The 17190-nt window shown below is 42.0% G+C and overlaps 1 protein-coding gene across 2 annotated transcripts in view; it reads left to right on the top strand.

The window, feature by feature from the left end:
• igsf21a (immunoglobin superfamily, member 21a) overlaps positions 1–17190 on the top strand; it is a 289747-nt gene that overhangs the window by 252252 nt on the left and 20305 nt on the right. For both annotated transcript variants that reach the window (XM_029775134.1, XM_029775135.1), the window contains exon 5: positions 6634–6749. In XM_029775134.1, the coding sequence (XP_029630994.1) occupies positions 6634–6749 (116 nt within the window). The remainder of the gene's footprint in view (positions 1–6633; positions 6750–17190) is intronic.

The raw sequence follows: 17190 nt of genomic DNA, 5'->3' as shown, positions 1-17190 counted from the left end.
ACAACCAAACACAATTTAATATTTATTTTGCAATACAGTAAATAGCCTATTAACTTGTCGACAAGTTAACATATGATATGTTGGATTCACGCATCCAACTAAACCAAAAATAATAGTTAAAGAATAGTATTAAACCAGTGGCTCAGATGAAATGATCAAACCACTAGATATCCTTTTAATGTTGGTATTTGGTTGCATTAATAACCAAACACAATTCAATATTACTTTTGTAATAAAGTAAATAGCCTAAAGTTAAGACTATTTTACATACTAATGTCACAGTATTTATTCAACCTTAAAACATCCATGGCCACAGGTTAGCCTACAGTGACTATACACATATTCTAATGTCATCATAGAAAGAGTGCATGTTCAAGATAGCATGCAAATGTCACAGGTCTGTGGAGAGCTTCACAAAGATCTTCACAATTTCTTATAATAATCTGTGCAGAATCTCAAACATTTACATTTTTACATTTTAGTCATTTAGCAGACGCTATTATCCAGAGCGACTTACAGTATTGATCAAACAGCATTGATCACTTGCACTATGTACTTACACAATAATCTCAACTGCAATCCTGGTCATTTGGTTGTGCTATCAGATGAAGCACAGTGATAACACATTAAGTTGTGGTATAAATACAACATATCTGACATTGTGTTCCCATTTGAACTTTGTTGTGCTTTCAAATGGTTGAAAGCGCAGTAATAACACATTGGGAATTCAACAAACTTCTGGCTGACTTTTTTAATAGGTTAATAAAGGTTGATTCAACTTATTACCCAATTTCTATGTTGAAATGATGTGGTGTGCCAAATGGTTGGTTGCATGGTCATCCATCTGTCATTGTTATGGGTACATGTCTGTTCCCCATCAAACCCCCAGGCGTTGTCAGTTTGAAATATGAATTCCTCGGCTTGTCTGTCCTCGAAGGCTGTGTATACTACTTGCCGACAGTTGGGGAGCTTGTGGCTGTCTAGCTGAGGGCATTTGATGTAGACTCTTTCAAAGACTTCTTTAGGGATTGCTCATATGGTCAGGGGCCAACGGTGGAGAATTAAATGATGGATACTCCACTGCCTCGTCTGAATCTCTTTGGCCTCGTATAACTTTATGGCCCCATTTTTCCCTGCTTGGTCGGTAAATTAGGTGTCATAAAGAAAGCATCTGAACCAGGCATTACAATCACACTGATCAACCAATTTGTCTGTGACACAACAGGCACCAGGGAGCTCTAAAGGAGCCGGCAGGCCTGGGCCCTGTAAATTACCCACAAGAGAAGGGGACTGGGCCAGAGGTAAATGGGGGCCAAGTCAAAGCAGATTGCATAGCTTCCTCCAACCCTCCCCACCCGAAAAGGAAAAGAGACTTTAGGGATGAGGGTGCCAGTCAAAGCATTACTGACACTGTGCTGGGTACTGGGTGCCCATCTGCCACTCTACGCTTTACACCAAAAAATCCTTCCCTTTTGTCCCTTCTGAACCCAGCCTTAGAGCCGTGCTAGAGAAATCCTCTCTTATGTCCCCCATGTCCTCATTATATGCACAGGGCTCTAAGTCCATGGCTGGTTTTTACCCTCGGAGAGCTGCAGGCACGGGAGAGTGGAGTGACAGTAAAGCTATGCACAGCCATGACATATCTTATTGCCTATCGTATGGGACCAGAGGGAGAAAACAGAGCATCTCTCAATTGAGCTTAAATGCGCAAATCGCTCCCTAGTGAAAGAAAGCCTTCCTTTGTAAAAGTTTCTGCACATTTTTGGGGGGAAACTTTGGAAAGTTTTGCTCTGAAGGGCTAAGACTAATCAGTCCAAGGTGGCATATTTAAGAAACAACGGATAAAAAAATTATAATAAGTCTATAGAGCTTTCTTTCTCCGACAGAGACATCGCCACCGCGATACGTCCAAACTGCAGACAGCAGGTAGGACTGGGCTGACAGCAATGAATATCTATAAAACCATATGCACACATGCACTCACAAGCTACTATGTATGTGTGCATGCTGCATTTTCAGCAGCGTTTGGTTTGATTAATGGACTTCCTAACTAAGGAACTTGTTCAAAGTGACACAAGCTTTTGTCTGTGTGTGTCATCCTCTTCCTCTTCCTGACAGTCACCAGAGTTGAAGGAGTCCCTCATCCCCTTCCTCCTGCTCCTTGTTCCTGTTTGGTTAGCGGTGGGACAACGCGATAAGAGCTGACAGCCCAGTAATGATGAATGAAAATGAAAGGGACGGGGGGTAAATGTAAATGCTGAAAGCACAATGGAAAAGTGATTAAAAAGCATTTCAGTGTCTTTTATCTCCTGGTACTGCTTTCAAAGGAGCAGTCTTAGGTCTTAGAGCCTCTCGCCAGCACTTATTTCAACGTGTCTCTTACCCCCTAGAGAGGACTTGGCTTTGATTGTTTTTTAGGCTGCCTTCCATCTTCTGCCTTCAATCGTATCCCTTCCAAGTGGGCGACTTCTCAAACTTCTGTAAGCAAGCAGTTTGGCAAAGTCGTCTCCTGTCATTGACTCACTTAGCCCCACTCTATCTAGGCTACATTGTGCTTTCGCATTGAGAGAGTGACTGTCGGTGTGGAGGCGGACTACAGTATATGAGTTTTCTTAGATCTTAAGTGAATAGTAGGTGCCATGTAAAGAACTAGTGTCAGTTATTAGAAAATAGCTTTTGCTGTTTGTTGATCGGTTACAATAGCCAATTACCTGTAACATGAACTCTGCTATAGTGATGCTCTCACCATCTAAGCATTTCCCCCACACACGGGGCTGTGAGAATAAATGTATTTCTATAGAGATACATTGGAATATGAATATGGAATGGAATATAAGCATTTTTGCCTTCCCTTTGACTCAAAATGTTAAGGATGTTATCTCTGAATCTGTGTGAAAGTATAGAGACATTTCTATTTTCTGTATGCCTTACCTTGTTTTTGTGTCAGAGGAAGGTCTGAAACCAAATGCAAGTATTACGTTGTGTCAGTTTGCTAAATTAATAATGGATGCAGCCTTTCTTTTGGGGTCGAAAGTGTTTTCATTCCGGTGGGTTGTTCCCACTGAAAGTTCATCATCAAATTAACATTGTACATTGTCTTTGTATGTCTCACTCCTCCCTCTGTTCCTTTTCATGGCTTCATGGTGGAGTTATATTTAAACCTGCAAGCACAGTTCCTATTGCAGTCTGTTCTGTAGAGGCATGAGCAGTAGAGGCATGGTCTTGGGCACAGGGGAATGAAGCGCTTCCCCTCCATTTAGGGTTCACCTAGATCTCTCAAATCACCTGCAAATCTCTCTGTGACATACATGCATGATTTATTAGCAGGTATGAGTAATGTGCATGTATCCATATTAAATATTCGGAGGAATTAAAAGAACTCATGTTTCTAAGTCTGCAATAATAGCTTTACGCAAGGGTTGCATTTTAGCATCAATTGCCACTTGTATGTTACTTAAATTAGATTATATGGAAACTTGGGACATGCTATGGAATGTGGAGACAAAATAATGATCCACTGGAAATTCAGTGTCAATAATAGATCATGTTTAATCACATAATGATACAATATTCAGGCTGCTACTTGGAGTCAGAACACCCTATACTCTGACAAGTAGATCATCACCATCAATGACAGACAGCTGTTGAGGTTGATTTGTCAAGAAAGTAATCTGAATGTGATTTTGATCAAGCCACGTAGGACAACGCCTCCAACAATCTCTTGGCAGACCGAAACAAATGAAAGGTCATGCAGACATTTGGACTGATTACTTTGGGACACTTGAGCACATGATTAAAAAGTACTATTCCATTAAATAGTTATTACAAAATTACTTTCAGTGAAAAGGAGCCAAGAATGACCTAGGGACCTTCTCCTTTTGTCCTTTCTACCCCCAAACCCTGGAGATGTGAACTTGAGACCTGTGCGCTGAGTAAAAGGAGATGTTGGGATGCTGCCTTGTTCGCACAACTGTCTCCAGAGCACTAATTCCCTTAATTATCAGGCCTGGGAGAGAAGTCCCCAGTGAGCTCTGTTAAATGTGGTTCTGCTCCACACACTCTCCAATCCAATTTGCTGTTATTTTTTTAAAGAGAGCAGGGTAATGGTGCTTGAGGGTGTAGAGCAAGAGGGAGGGAGAGGGGGGCTTGGACTGTTAGTGGTATGAACTGTTCTGTAGTTGAGCTGACTGAGAAAGGAAAATAAATGGTTTCCACTTTAATTTTATATTTCTTTAGTGTATAGATGTAGGAGAAAGGGCTGCATCTTTGAAGGCTGGCCTTGGCGGAGCAAATGAATGCAGAGCAGAGTTTTACCATACAAACACTTTCAAATGTAGTGTTTGATAAGATGAATATCCTGGACTTGAGAGCCTCCGTCCTTTGATTCTCCTCCTAGGCCTCCTCTCAAACGTACTCTGAAATATGTCCTTTGTATGTAATGCAGTGATAGAGATGGCTACGGAGGCTGTAGCAGTCAGGATGCACAGACACAAAGTAAAGCAGCTGTCAAAGACATTGACATCCTCTTCAAAGTGTAAAGGATTTTTCTGCCCTGGATTTCTTACACAACACAGGGATATAGTTTTTTGGTATGAAATCAGTTAATCACTGTTTACGTGTGTCTAGGAAACTTAGCTGCAATGGATTTTGCACATGCCACATCTTTTTACATGAATATTCTACCATTCTTTCCAGTATGGAAAATAAATTGTATGAAATGTATGCATTCACTACTGTAAGTCGCTCTGGATAAGAGCGTCTGCTAAATGACTAAAAATGTAAAATGTAATGCAGTAGAGGATCCCAGTTTCATTCTGAAAATGGAAGGTGTGCTGAGGAATTGTGAAATGCATAAAGAGGTTAACAAATACGTTAGAACTGATGAGATGGTGAAATGAAGAAAATTCATGATACAAAGTGTGAATCCTTAATGTTCCACAAATGGTGCAAGAAACATAGGAATGCAATGAAATAGAGTATGTAAGGCTTAACCAATATCACATCTAACAACTATCTTAATCCTTGAAAAGATTTAACAAACTATTGTTGTGTTTTCAAATCGTGGTTTATGCATGACAGGTCTTGCTTGTAATCATTTAAAATATTTCATCAAGGCTTACTTCAATATGTATGGCTCATCGTACGTATTACCAGGTTTTAGGCATCAACCATGAGGTTAGAATAGAGTCATGATACATTTCCTGCTCTCAATTTAAAAAGTTGTCAGAGGCAGAGACTTGCCAAGTAGACTTGTGGCTCATCTCATTGAACTAAGCATGTTAATGGCCAGTTTTTGTCAAATACCCTTCTGTAATGCAATGCAGCCTTTTGCTTTGGTGAAGTCAATGGTGCTCTGGCAGTGGATAACAGTTTCGCTGCTGTACATTTAACGTAAGGCTCTGAGCTCTAGCCGTCTGGGCCTGTGATGCCTCTGAGAGCTAATCATGCCCGTTTCAGACAGACCTCTGTTAGACAGCTAATGGAGTGTTCTAAGGTTAATTTACAGCCATACGTCCCCCATCAATAAGCAATTAAGAGGTGTGGAAACAAGAAGGCACTCAGGCCATCAGACATTTTCCCCCCTTCGTTTTAATCAATTAATCGCTTTGGCATGTCTGCTTGAAACCCCCCAAATAGATTTAGATATAAAAGTTACACATGAAACGGCTCTATTCCCAGGCCAGTATCGCTGATGTAGGGTCTTTTTAAGCGTGTCTTATCAATTGAGAGATTCATGGTGGAACTCCCACTGGGCTCTCTTTTAACCCCCTCCCCTGGTTTCACACACTGTTTTTCTTTCCTATAAAGGCTCAGAGAAGCCAAACGGACCAGACGTATTCTGCTTCCTCTATGCCGGGTGTGAAGGCAAATTCACAGGAAATGTTTTATGTGATAATATAGCAGGCAGAATATCTAATGCCAGCCTTGAGGATGCAGCAACTGGGAAAGTCTGAAACATTCAGAGTAGCAAGGAAATGTAGATGTCTTACACTTTTTTCTATCTTTCATCCTCCTCAACTGATGTTGTCACTGCGACCACCATCTGCATTTTCATATTGTTCATACATTTATTCAACTCACCCTCTTTCACACTCCTGGTCATCCACTCCTATATCTCCCTTGATTGGTTTATTATTGATCTACACATTCAGTGAGGGACCGCTATTTGAGGAATTTGCTTTCAAAAGACCAGAACTAGTGTAGTGTAACATAGATTGCATGTTAAGCATCTGAATTTATGTGAAGGGGCTATATTTCCTGTTCACTCAGCTTAACTCCCATTGCTCTTCTCTGCTGTAAAGTGGTGCTCACATGTTTTCCTATTTCTGTGACATGCTTGTAGGTTTCCCTTGAGAGAGCCAGGCAATAGGCTGCTAATACTGTATGATATGCATGAGCTCTGCTCCATATCTTTAACCAGCCCCATTAGACTGGCATGAAACCCAGGGGATCCTGAACACAGCATAGGGCCCTGGCCAACAGCCCTGCTTTATGACACAAACAATCCTGAGCACACAGTGTCAAGGATAATGAGTTTAACGTTTATAATAGTAGTATAATTAGTCATTTTTAGTACACCTGTGTATTAGCTGTCATGTGTTGTTGCCTAACCTGTCCCTTCTCTTTCCAAAGCTCCTCCAAACAACATCTCAGTTTCGGCAGAGAACTGTCCAGCTCCATTCAGCCGGTACCAGGCCCAGAACTTCACTCTACTGTGCACTGCAAAGGGAGGCAAACCTGCCCCTTCGGTGAGTCACACATTTATGCACTTGAACATGCTGTTCAGTGCATATACAGTGCAGTATATAGGACAAAACACGCTGTTGACAATATTATTGTACACATGAAAGGTTCCAGTCATGTGTAGCCCACTGCATGTATAAATAATCTCTTCAATCATCCCCTTCTACAACTAGCCCACTGCTGTATTTTGTGGATAAAGACTTGTACATAATTGTTCATTGTTTTCTGAAAGGTATTGTTGAAAAGATAGGAGGTAAAGTACACTCAAAAAAAATGTTAATGCAACATGCAACAATTTCAAAGATTTTACTGAGTTACAGTTCATACAAGGAAATCAGTTAGTTGAAATGAATTTATTAGGCCCTAATCTATGGATTTCCCATGACTGGGAATACAGATATGCATCTGTTGGTCACAGATACCTTTAAAAAAAGGCAGGGGGTCGTGGATCTGAAGACCAGACGGTGTCTGGTATGACCACCATTTGCATCTTGCAGCGTGACACATCTCCTTCACATAAAGTTTATCAGGCTGTTGATTGTGGCCTGTGGAATGTTGTCCCACTCCTCTTCAATGGCTGTGCGAAGTTGCTGGATATTGGCGGGAAATGGAACACGCTGTCATTCACGTCCATCCAGAGCATCCCAAACATGTCTGGTGAGTATGCAAGCTATTATCATGCGGAAACATGAGGTGATGAGTGGCACGATAATAGCCCTCAGTATCTCGTCACATTATCTCTGTTGCCATTGATAAAATGCAATTGTGTTCGTTGTCCGTAGCTTATGCCTGCCTATACCATAACCCCACCGCCACCATGGGGCACTCGGTTCACAACATTGACATCAGCAAACCGCTCGCCCACACGATGCCATACACACTGTCTGCCATTTGCCAGGTACAGTTGAAACGGGGATTCATCCATGAAGAGCAAACTTCTCCAGAGTGCCAATGGCCATCGAAGGTGAGCATTTGCCCACTGAAGTCAGTTACGACGCCAAACTGCAGTCAGGTCAAGACCCTGGTGAGGATGATGAGCACGCAGATAAGCTTCCCTGAGACAGTTTGTGTAGAAATTCTTGAGTTGTGCAAAGCCACAGTTTCATCAGATGTCCGGGTGGCTGGTCTCAGACAAAGAAGCCGAATGTGGAGGTCCTGGGCTGGCATGGTTACACGTGGTCTGCGGTTGTGAGGCCGGTTGGGCGTACTGGCAAATTCTCTAAAGCGACATTGGAGGTGGATTATGGTAGAGAAATTAACATAAACATCTCTGGCAACAGCTCTGGAGGACATTCCTGCAGTCAGCATGCCAATTGCACGCTCCTTCAAAACTTGAGACATCTGTGGCATTGTGTTGTGTGGCACAACTGCACATTTTAGAGTGTCCTTTTATTTTCCCCAGCACAAGGTGCACCTGTGTAATGATCATGCTGTTTAATCAGCTTCTTGATAAGTCACACCTGTCAGGTGGATGGATTATCTTGACGAAGGAGAAATGCTCACACACAGGGATTTAAACACATTTCTGCACAACATTTGAGAGAAATAGGCTTTTTGTGCATATGGACAATTTCTGGGATGTTTTAGTTCAGCTCATGAAACATGGGACCAACACTTTACATGTTGCGTTTATATTTTTGTTCTGTGTAGTTGTAGAAGGGGATGATTGAAGAGATTATTTTCTATGGAATAGTTGACTTGTGAATTATAATTTATATAAATACAGAGACTATTTAAAAAAAATATCAAACATGGACATACGGGTAGACCGAGTTTGGATCATTAATCTTATCACAAAGTGACTAATTAGTAATGATTGTACCAGGAATTTCCATTAGACACCCTGCTATTCCCTAAACTTTTTGAGATAGCAGACAAGGTAGTAGAGATAGCTGAAGCCACATGCTTCTCTGTCTTCTGGCCTATGAGCCTACGAACACTGCTTGAGTGGCGCCACTTGCTGTTCATCCCCACTGGGCCATTAATCATTTAATTATGAACCCAGTGAGAGGTGAATACAAGGTGAACATGATTTCCGTCTCTCAGGTACTGACTGACCACCTATATAAAACCCCATGAGTGCGTTCCATGGCCTGCCTGGCGCTTTGCTATAATGATCCCACAGCTGGTTTTAAGTCATTACAGTCCTGCTCTGCTGGACTTCTCTCCCAACCTTGAAGGAGGAAATGAGATAGATCTGAAAGACAATCTCTCCAAATATATGAATGCCTGTAGTCTTTCCATTAGACTCCCTGAGTAGCTCTGGTCATGCAGAGAATCAACTCATGCAGTGGGGTAGTCATTTGGTTTCAAAGATGGGTGTCAGTGGATCTGGTCAGGAGTTTTATGACTCATCAAATCACTGATGATTCTACGAGTGGATTTGGTCAGACTAATGTCTACATACATATAAGGTAATATAGAGAGTACATGTTACATAAGGAGACAGATTGTGGTGACGGCCCTGCGATAGACTAGTGTCCTGTCCAGGGTTTGTACTTGTACATCAAGCTGCCTCACACCTGGGGCTTTCCCATCCGGACTCGATTTGCATGAATACATTTTAATATAGAGACCCGTTCCTAATGGATCCGAGGACAACTAGACACAATCTGAGCCGAGCAAGGGAAGCAGCAGAAAAGTAAATTCTATAAGCTACTTTATTAACCGGAGCTGATAAAGCGCGAGGGACTGGAGGTAAAGAGAGGTGTCGCTCTAGCAGGGACCGTGCTGTGTGTAGGCTTCGGTGAGTGAGACAGAACGGGGAACCAGGAGGAGGGCGTGACAAGAGATAGATAGCAACCTACCATGCCGACTTGCGCTATAGTAGAATAATAGCTGCCAAAACTAGATTATTTTTCATCCAATATGATTAGGTAGTACCTGTCTTGACTGCATCAAACCGAGAGAAGCTAGTTAAGCTAGCTAGGCTAATTGAGACTAACTGTGTAGGACTAGAAAGCGCATGCAAACAACAACTTCATTCAGAATATAAAGTAGCAGCCTACCTGTTGACTCTTGGTCGTTGTAGCCTATCCTTCTCCTTTAACTTTTAATTCCATAGTTGTTTTACCTTTCTGCTCTCCTTTGTAGCCGACGTGTTAAAAGCTCTGTGGCAAATATGACAATTATAGAAGACTATTGGATGATTGTCACAGCTGTTAGAATGAGCGGACCAAAATGGAGCGTCGGTTTTGTTCAACAAATTTATTAGTTAGTGAAACTTAATGCAATAACAAAGATCAACTTACTGACAAAACAAACCGTGACGCAGGAGGAACAAACACACTCACAAAATATAATCACCCACAAAACAGGAAGCGAAAAACCCCTACTTAAATATGATCTCTAATCAGAAGCAATGAGGATCAGCTGCCTCCAATTAGAGATCAACCCCAAACAAACCCAACATAGAAATAGAAAACAGAACAACCTAAAACACCCACTGTCACGCCCTGCCCTACTCTACTATAGAAAATGACATCTTACTAGGGTCAGGACGTGACAGTACCCCCCCCCCAAAGGTGCAGACTCCAAGTGCAAACAAAAACCCAACAAAACAACCACAAAAACACAAAGGGAGGGTAGGGTGGGTGACTAATGTCTATGGCGGCAGTTCTGGGCGTAGTACCCCCACCGCCCACTGATCTCCCCGCTTCTGTATGTCCGGAGGAACCAGACTATGGATCATCGCCGGAGGCTTCGGACCGCCAACCGCCGCTGAAGGCTCTGGGCTGCAGACCGCTGCTGAGGGCTCTGGGCTGCAGACCGCCGCTGAGGATCCAGACTAGGGATGCGCACTGGAGGTCCGATGCGTGGGACTGGCATAGGTGGTAACACGCACCTCAGGTCGAGTGCGGGGAGCAGGAACAGGACACCCCGGACTGGGCAGGCGCACTGGAGGCCTGATGCGTGGAGCTGGCATAGGAGGGGCCAGACTAGTAACACGCACCTCAGGGCAAGTGTGGGGAGCAGGCACAGGACGTACTGGGCTATGGAGGCGCACTGGAGGGAGAGTGCGAGGAGCAGGCACAGGACGTACTGGGCTATGGAGGCGCACTGGAGGGAGAGTGCGAGGAGCAGGCACAGGACGTACTGGGCTATGGAGGCGCACTGGAGGGAGAGTGCGAGGAGCAGGCACAGGACGTACTGGGCTATGGAGGCGCACTGGAGGGAGAGTGCGAGGAGCAGGCACAGGACGTACTGGGCTATGGAGGCGCACTGGAGGGAGAGTGAGAGGAGCAAGAATCGGTCTCACCGGACTGGGGAGACGCACTAAGGATCGAGTGCTCACAGCAGGCACTGGCTGTACCGGGTTATGGTTGCGCATTGAAAGGAGAGTGATGAGAAGCAGGCACAGGACATACTGGACAATGGATGCACACTGGAGGCCTGAAGCGTATGGCTTGCACAACCCGCCCTGGCTTGATGCTCACTTCAGCTTGACAACTGCAGGGTGCGGGCAAAGATCGCACCGGCCTGTGAATGCACCCTGACGACACAGTGCGCATCACCGCACAACACGGTGCCTGCCCCGTCACTTGCTCCCCACAGTAAGCACAGGAAGTTGGCTCAGGACTCCACCCTGACTCTGCCCAACTCCCCGTGTGCCCCCCCCCAAAAAAAATTGGGGGCTGCCTCTCGCACTTGCCTCTGGGTGGATATAGCGCCTCATAGTATCAACTCTCTGCCTTTGCTGCCTCAAGTTCCTCCTTTGGTCGACGATACTCCCCAGCCTGCCTCCAGGGTCCTTTCCCATCCAGGATTTCTTCCCAAGTCCATTTCTCCTGCTGCTCCATCTCACGCTGCTTGGTCCTTTGATGGTGGGTGATTCTGTCACGGTTGTTTGAAGGAGCAGACCAAGATGCAGCGTCGGTTTCATTCCACATATTTATTAGTTAGTGAAACTTAATGCAATAACAAAGATAAACTTACTGCCTAAACAACACACCGTGACGCAGGAGGACCAAACACACTCACAAAATATAATCACCCACAAAACAGGAAGAGAAAAACCCCTACTTAAATATGATCTCTAATCAGAGGCAATGAGGATCAGCTGCCTCCAATTAGAGATCAACCCCAAACAATCCCAACATAGAAATAGAACAACTAGAACTAAAACATAGAAATAGAAAACAGAACAACCAAAAACACCCACTGTCACGCCCTGCCCTACTCTACTATAGAAAATTACATCTTACTAGGTTCAGGACTTGACAATGATTCACAGAGAGTGGTCCGTTAACCTGTTGAGGATCTTATCCCGATCTTATCCCGGTATTGGGATTCATTGTCATGTGACCATGGCGGGGAATTCAAAACTGCAAGAGTAATCATTTCAAAAAATCAAATAATCAACTATTTTCCTCCATTTGAAAGATATATCTCCTAAATCTAACCACGCTGTCCGATTTTCAGAGGCATTACGGAGAATGCATAAAGTTAGGTTATGTGAGGAGAGTACATTGACAATAGCTGCGTGTAATGTTTAGCCAATTCAAAGAAGGGCATCAACAGACAGAAAACTAGCTAGAATTATGCACTTACCTTTGACAATCTGCATCAGATGACACTCATAGGACATTATGTTATACAATACATGCATTTTTAGTTCCATCAAGTTCATATTTATATCCAAAAACAGCATTTACAGTCGCGGTGAAATTCAGAATTTTTTTCGGCTCGAATGCACCCAGTGAATCCAGCATTACAAATCACGGAATTACTATTCGAAAACATTGGTAAATTATAATATTGTCATTCAAAGAATAATATATTATCATCTCGTAATTGCTACCGAAGGGCCAGATCTCAAAATAACTTTACTGGGAAATCACATTTTGTATAAACTGGGTACTATGCTAACAACAATAAGCTATATGCTAAGCTAAGCTAAGCTATACCGTTAGCATTAGCATCATCTAATATCGATAATAACATTCTAAATATCCCCTTACCTTTGATTATCTCCATCAGAAGGCGCTGCCAGAGATCCCAGGTCCAGAACAAATGTGGTTTCTTTTGACAAAGTTCATAATTTATGTCCAAATAGTTAGCGTTCAGTAGGCTCCCACAAAATGAGGTGGGCAGTGTAAAGTCACGTCGAAAAACTAAAGAAAACCTAGTAAATAATCTATTTACGTTTGTTTAAACATGTCAAACGTTGTTTAGCACTAATCTTTTGTTCCATTTTTAACGTGAAACATCAGTAAACATCAGTAATATTTTCACACAACCTATCAAGTGTCTAGAATAAACGATAATGACAAAGGCACTCTTCTCAGATTCATGCGCAGGCGCAAAAAATGAAGTGATGACGTGTCAACTTGTAAGCTTTCTAATTCGGTGTGTATTTATCACAGATGCTTCAAACAACTTTCTAAAGATCGTTGACATCTAGTGGAAGCAGTAGGAGTTGCGAACTGAATCCTTTCTCACTGTGGTATCTTTAAAACAATGACACTAAATAGTACAGTCACAAAATTCTCTTTTTTTTTAATCTATTTTTCACAGGTTTTTGCCTGCAATATGAGTTTTGTTATACTTACAGACACCATTCAAACTGTTTTAGAAAATTCAGAGTGTTTTCTATCCGAATGTGTTAATAATATGCATATCCTAGCTTCTGAGTTGGTGTAGGAGGCAGTTAAAAATGGGAACATATTTCTTTCAAAATTCTCAATACTGCCCCCGTGGCCCGTAGAGGTTAAGGCTTGCTAGCTGTTCCGGTAGACTTCCGGTCATTATGCTAATGCTAGTTAGCAATGGCAGGCGAAATTACCTTCATAAAATTTCCTTCAAACTGCACGAAGAGACATACAAATTGTGTCTATGAGTTAATCTGACTCTTGCTTTTTAGAAAAAGGGCTTAATCGACAAAATCTTTCACTACATACTCTTAATGCATTTTGATATGGCCTAACAGAACCCCTAAAACCTCTTGAGGTCATTTTGACCATTCAATATCATTCAAATGCATGTTTTAACCTTTGAACTTTGATTCGTTTAACTGTTAGACTGTGTGAAATTAGACAAGAGGATTATGTAGTCCCATCTCAACTGTTCAACTGTTCTGCCTGCGGCTATGGAACCCTGACCTGTTCACCGGACGTGCTACCTGTCCCAGACCTGCTGTTTCCAACTCTCTAGTGACAGCAGGAGCGGTAGAGATACTCAATGATCAGTAATGAAAAGCCAACTGACATTTACTCCTGAGGTGCTGACCTGTTGCACCCTCGACAACTACTGTGATTATTATTATTTGACCATGCTGGTCATTTATGAACATTTGAACATCTTGGCCATGTTCTGTTATAATCTCCTACCGGCACAGCAAGGAGAGGACTGGCCACCCCTCATAGCCTGGTTCCTCTCTAGGTTTCTTCCTAGGTTTTGGCCTTTCTAGGGAGTTTTTCCTAGCCACCGTGCTTCTACACCGGCATTACTTGCTGTTTGGGGTTTTAGGCTGGGTTTCTGTACAGCACTTTGAGATATCAGCTGATGGAAGAAGGGCTATATAAATACATTTGATTTGATATAAACCAGCACAATCCTAGATCAGGGACTGAATACAAAAACACTTAGAGGTTCAAGCATTAAGAGGAAACATATCAATTCATGTTAGGTTAAGTGAGGTAACAAAAGAAGCAGCCTTTCTGGAGGAAGATTGAGTGGTAGGAGTGGGCAGTTTAGAGTTATGATTAAGAAACTGGTTGACAAGGAGAGTTGTCTCCAAGGAAATGGAACAAGTAACTGTATATTTACATGAAGTACTAAATGAAAGTGTGTCTGTGTTTGTAACATGACCATGCTATGATTGTAAATATTAGAGGATACAGTACTTTTGTTGACTCCAGAATAAGTTGTAATGCCTCTGTGGAGAGCTAATCACCCTGCCAGAGTTGCCCAGTGCTGTAGGACTAAATCAAAACCCAGTAAACAAATTCTGACAGTGTTCACAGATGTATTTTTATAACAGGAGTGCCTCTCGACTCCCCAATCCTGCACATTTCTCTTTTTCATCTCCTTGGAGATATACTGCTGTGGTCCTTAACCAGTGGAGGAAAACATTAATAAATAAAAAAGTTAAGTCAGAAGAAATCGTTTTGGATTTATTTCAAGAGACACTCGCCAGCATAGTATATCCCATGTTTGCAGACTTTTTAGTTGCTTATTATGTGTACATTAGAAACTAACCATGGCAATATAATAGCAAAAAATATGGGACCTAACCTAAAATATGTATACACCATACTACATAGTGCTTCATCAACCAGTAGTTTTTATTTGTAACATGTCATTAACCAAAGTATAGAGCATAATGGCATTGTATTCTCATTATGTCATTAATTGTTGTTATTTGAAGTTATGGTATTATGAAACCCCATTATTAGCTGTATCAGGAACTGCTCCAGCAGCACTACTGTATTGGCCTGGGTTTTGTGACTGCAACTTCAAACGCCATTCTGCCTTTTTATGAAACACATTTGCTCTTTGTCAATGCTGTTGCCTGGGAGCTTGTTACAAAACGAGCTGTTGTGGGCTCTGTTTGCTATTTTCCCAGTCTTAAATGCTTTTCTAAATCTTTATCAACTCATGTTCTGTGTTTAAACATCCACCATTTAACAGAGGTCAACAGTGTTTTGGTTACCATATAGACTTTCACATTGCAGCTTATGTGATCAGCCATCATTTGTTTCTGTGTGGGAGTTTTTTAGGTTAGCTTGTAAGTGTAATCAATGGCTGCTATGTCATATAAGAGCTGTGCAGTGGGTTGTGAACATCCATTCCTTTCTTTCACCAGTTAATCACCAGAAAGATGAATTTGTGTGCTTTGAAGAGATTGTACAAGCAACAAGAGTGTTGTTGTTTCGCTAGGTACTGTAAAAAGTATATCATCTTCAATTTTAGATACTTTTAATGAGCCAATCATATAGCATTAATAGTTATCTTGTGACAGGCATTACAGCATGCTCAAAGCACAAGTAACTACTGATTGAAAAGAAGAAGGATAATGTCAGCTAATTATGAGAGATGATTAAGTCATGGCTACTATTGCTTAATCTCTCTCTTTCTCTGTCTTTCCCTCCCTCCCTCCCTCTCTCTCTCTCTCTCTCTCTCTCTCTCTCTCTCTCTCTCTCTCTCTCTCTCTCTCTCTCTGAGTCACACTGTCACCATGTACATTACTGCCTTGTCCCTCTGACTGTGTCAACATTAAGGTGTATTTGGGCCATTGGGGGAAGAGAAAGGGTTATTGTTACACTTCCAAATGAGCTTTGGAATTAAGGTGTTAGGGCGAAGGGGTTAAGGCTGGCAGTATCTGAAGTGCAGGTGCTTTTCATCACTGTCTATTCACAGGCGGATTGCAGAGCCTACCTCGTGCCGCACCAGCTTAATTTCGCTAACACCAAGGCATTGTGCTTGGGCGGGCGTTCAGAATTACATCTTTGTTTGTTTGTCGAAGCTCTCTCGAATCCGAATGAAGCTGGTGGTGTGTGCTCTGGCTCCATTGTCTGAACACATTGGACCCTGATGCATTTGGGGATGTAGAACAGAGGCGTGATTGATAATCACTTTATTCCACTATAAAGGACCATGCATAAAGACCACTGAAAACCACAAATAGCTTCTCATTACAACACAGCTACCACTGCCCACTGTCTAAATTACAGCCAGCAGCAAGACTCATATGCAGACACCAAAAGAAGTAGCCAGCCTAAAGACATCTCTATAACAATGGGGCTTTCATTGCCTCTAGTATGCTGATTAAAGTGGCAATAAGAAAACAAATAAAAGCTAAGGGATGGGGCTGGAGAAATGGAAAGACTCTCAAATTCATAAACAGATTATACTTTTGAGGCTATATAGTGTTTGTTTACATTTACTTTGTTTACAAACATTGGAGAAAAACAAGCTTATATTTTGAGTTCTGATGGGCTCATGAGGTATTTATAGGTTATAGTCTTCAATAATCAATGGGTACATATCATTATTTTAAGTCAAAATGGACATAGCAACTTCTGGTTGCCCCTTTAAGCCTAGTGAAAACGTGAGGATTAGGTATTTCAGGTAGGTGGATCAGTTTGACTATCAGGATGAATATCAGGATATCAATTTCAATTTCTTTTACTGAAAGTGTATTCACAAATTCAAAGGAAAATTCAATTGATCAGTGTATTTTTGTCATAATGTGAGAGAGGATTTCATAAAATGGAATCCATGAAATGTAACAAACGGTACTCTTCCCATTGTAAGTTATGCATAGTAAACCAATACAATACTGACTAATTACTATTCAATGATTTAACCTACTTTTAAAACTTTCTATCTTCCAGAAAGTACTGACTATCATGTATATACAGTGGGGTCTATATTCATTGGCACCCTTAATAAAGATAAGCAAAAAATACATGGATCTTCCAGCAAGAGAATAATCCCAAGCAC

The sequence above is a fragment of the Salmo trutta genome, chromosome 14, assembly GCF_901001165.1.
Source record: "Salmo trutta chromosome 14, fSalTru1.1, whole genome shotgun sequence".
Taxonomy (NCBI): domain Eukaryota; kingdom Metazoa; phylum Chordata; class Actinopteri; order Salmoniformes; family Salmonidae; genus Salmo; species Salmo trutta.
The sequence above is the reverse complement of the archived record's forward strand: the minus strand, read 5'-3'. Positions and strand labels throughout refer to the sequence as shown.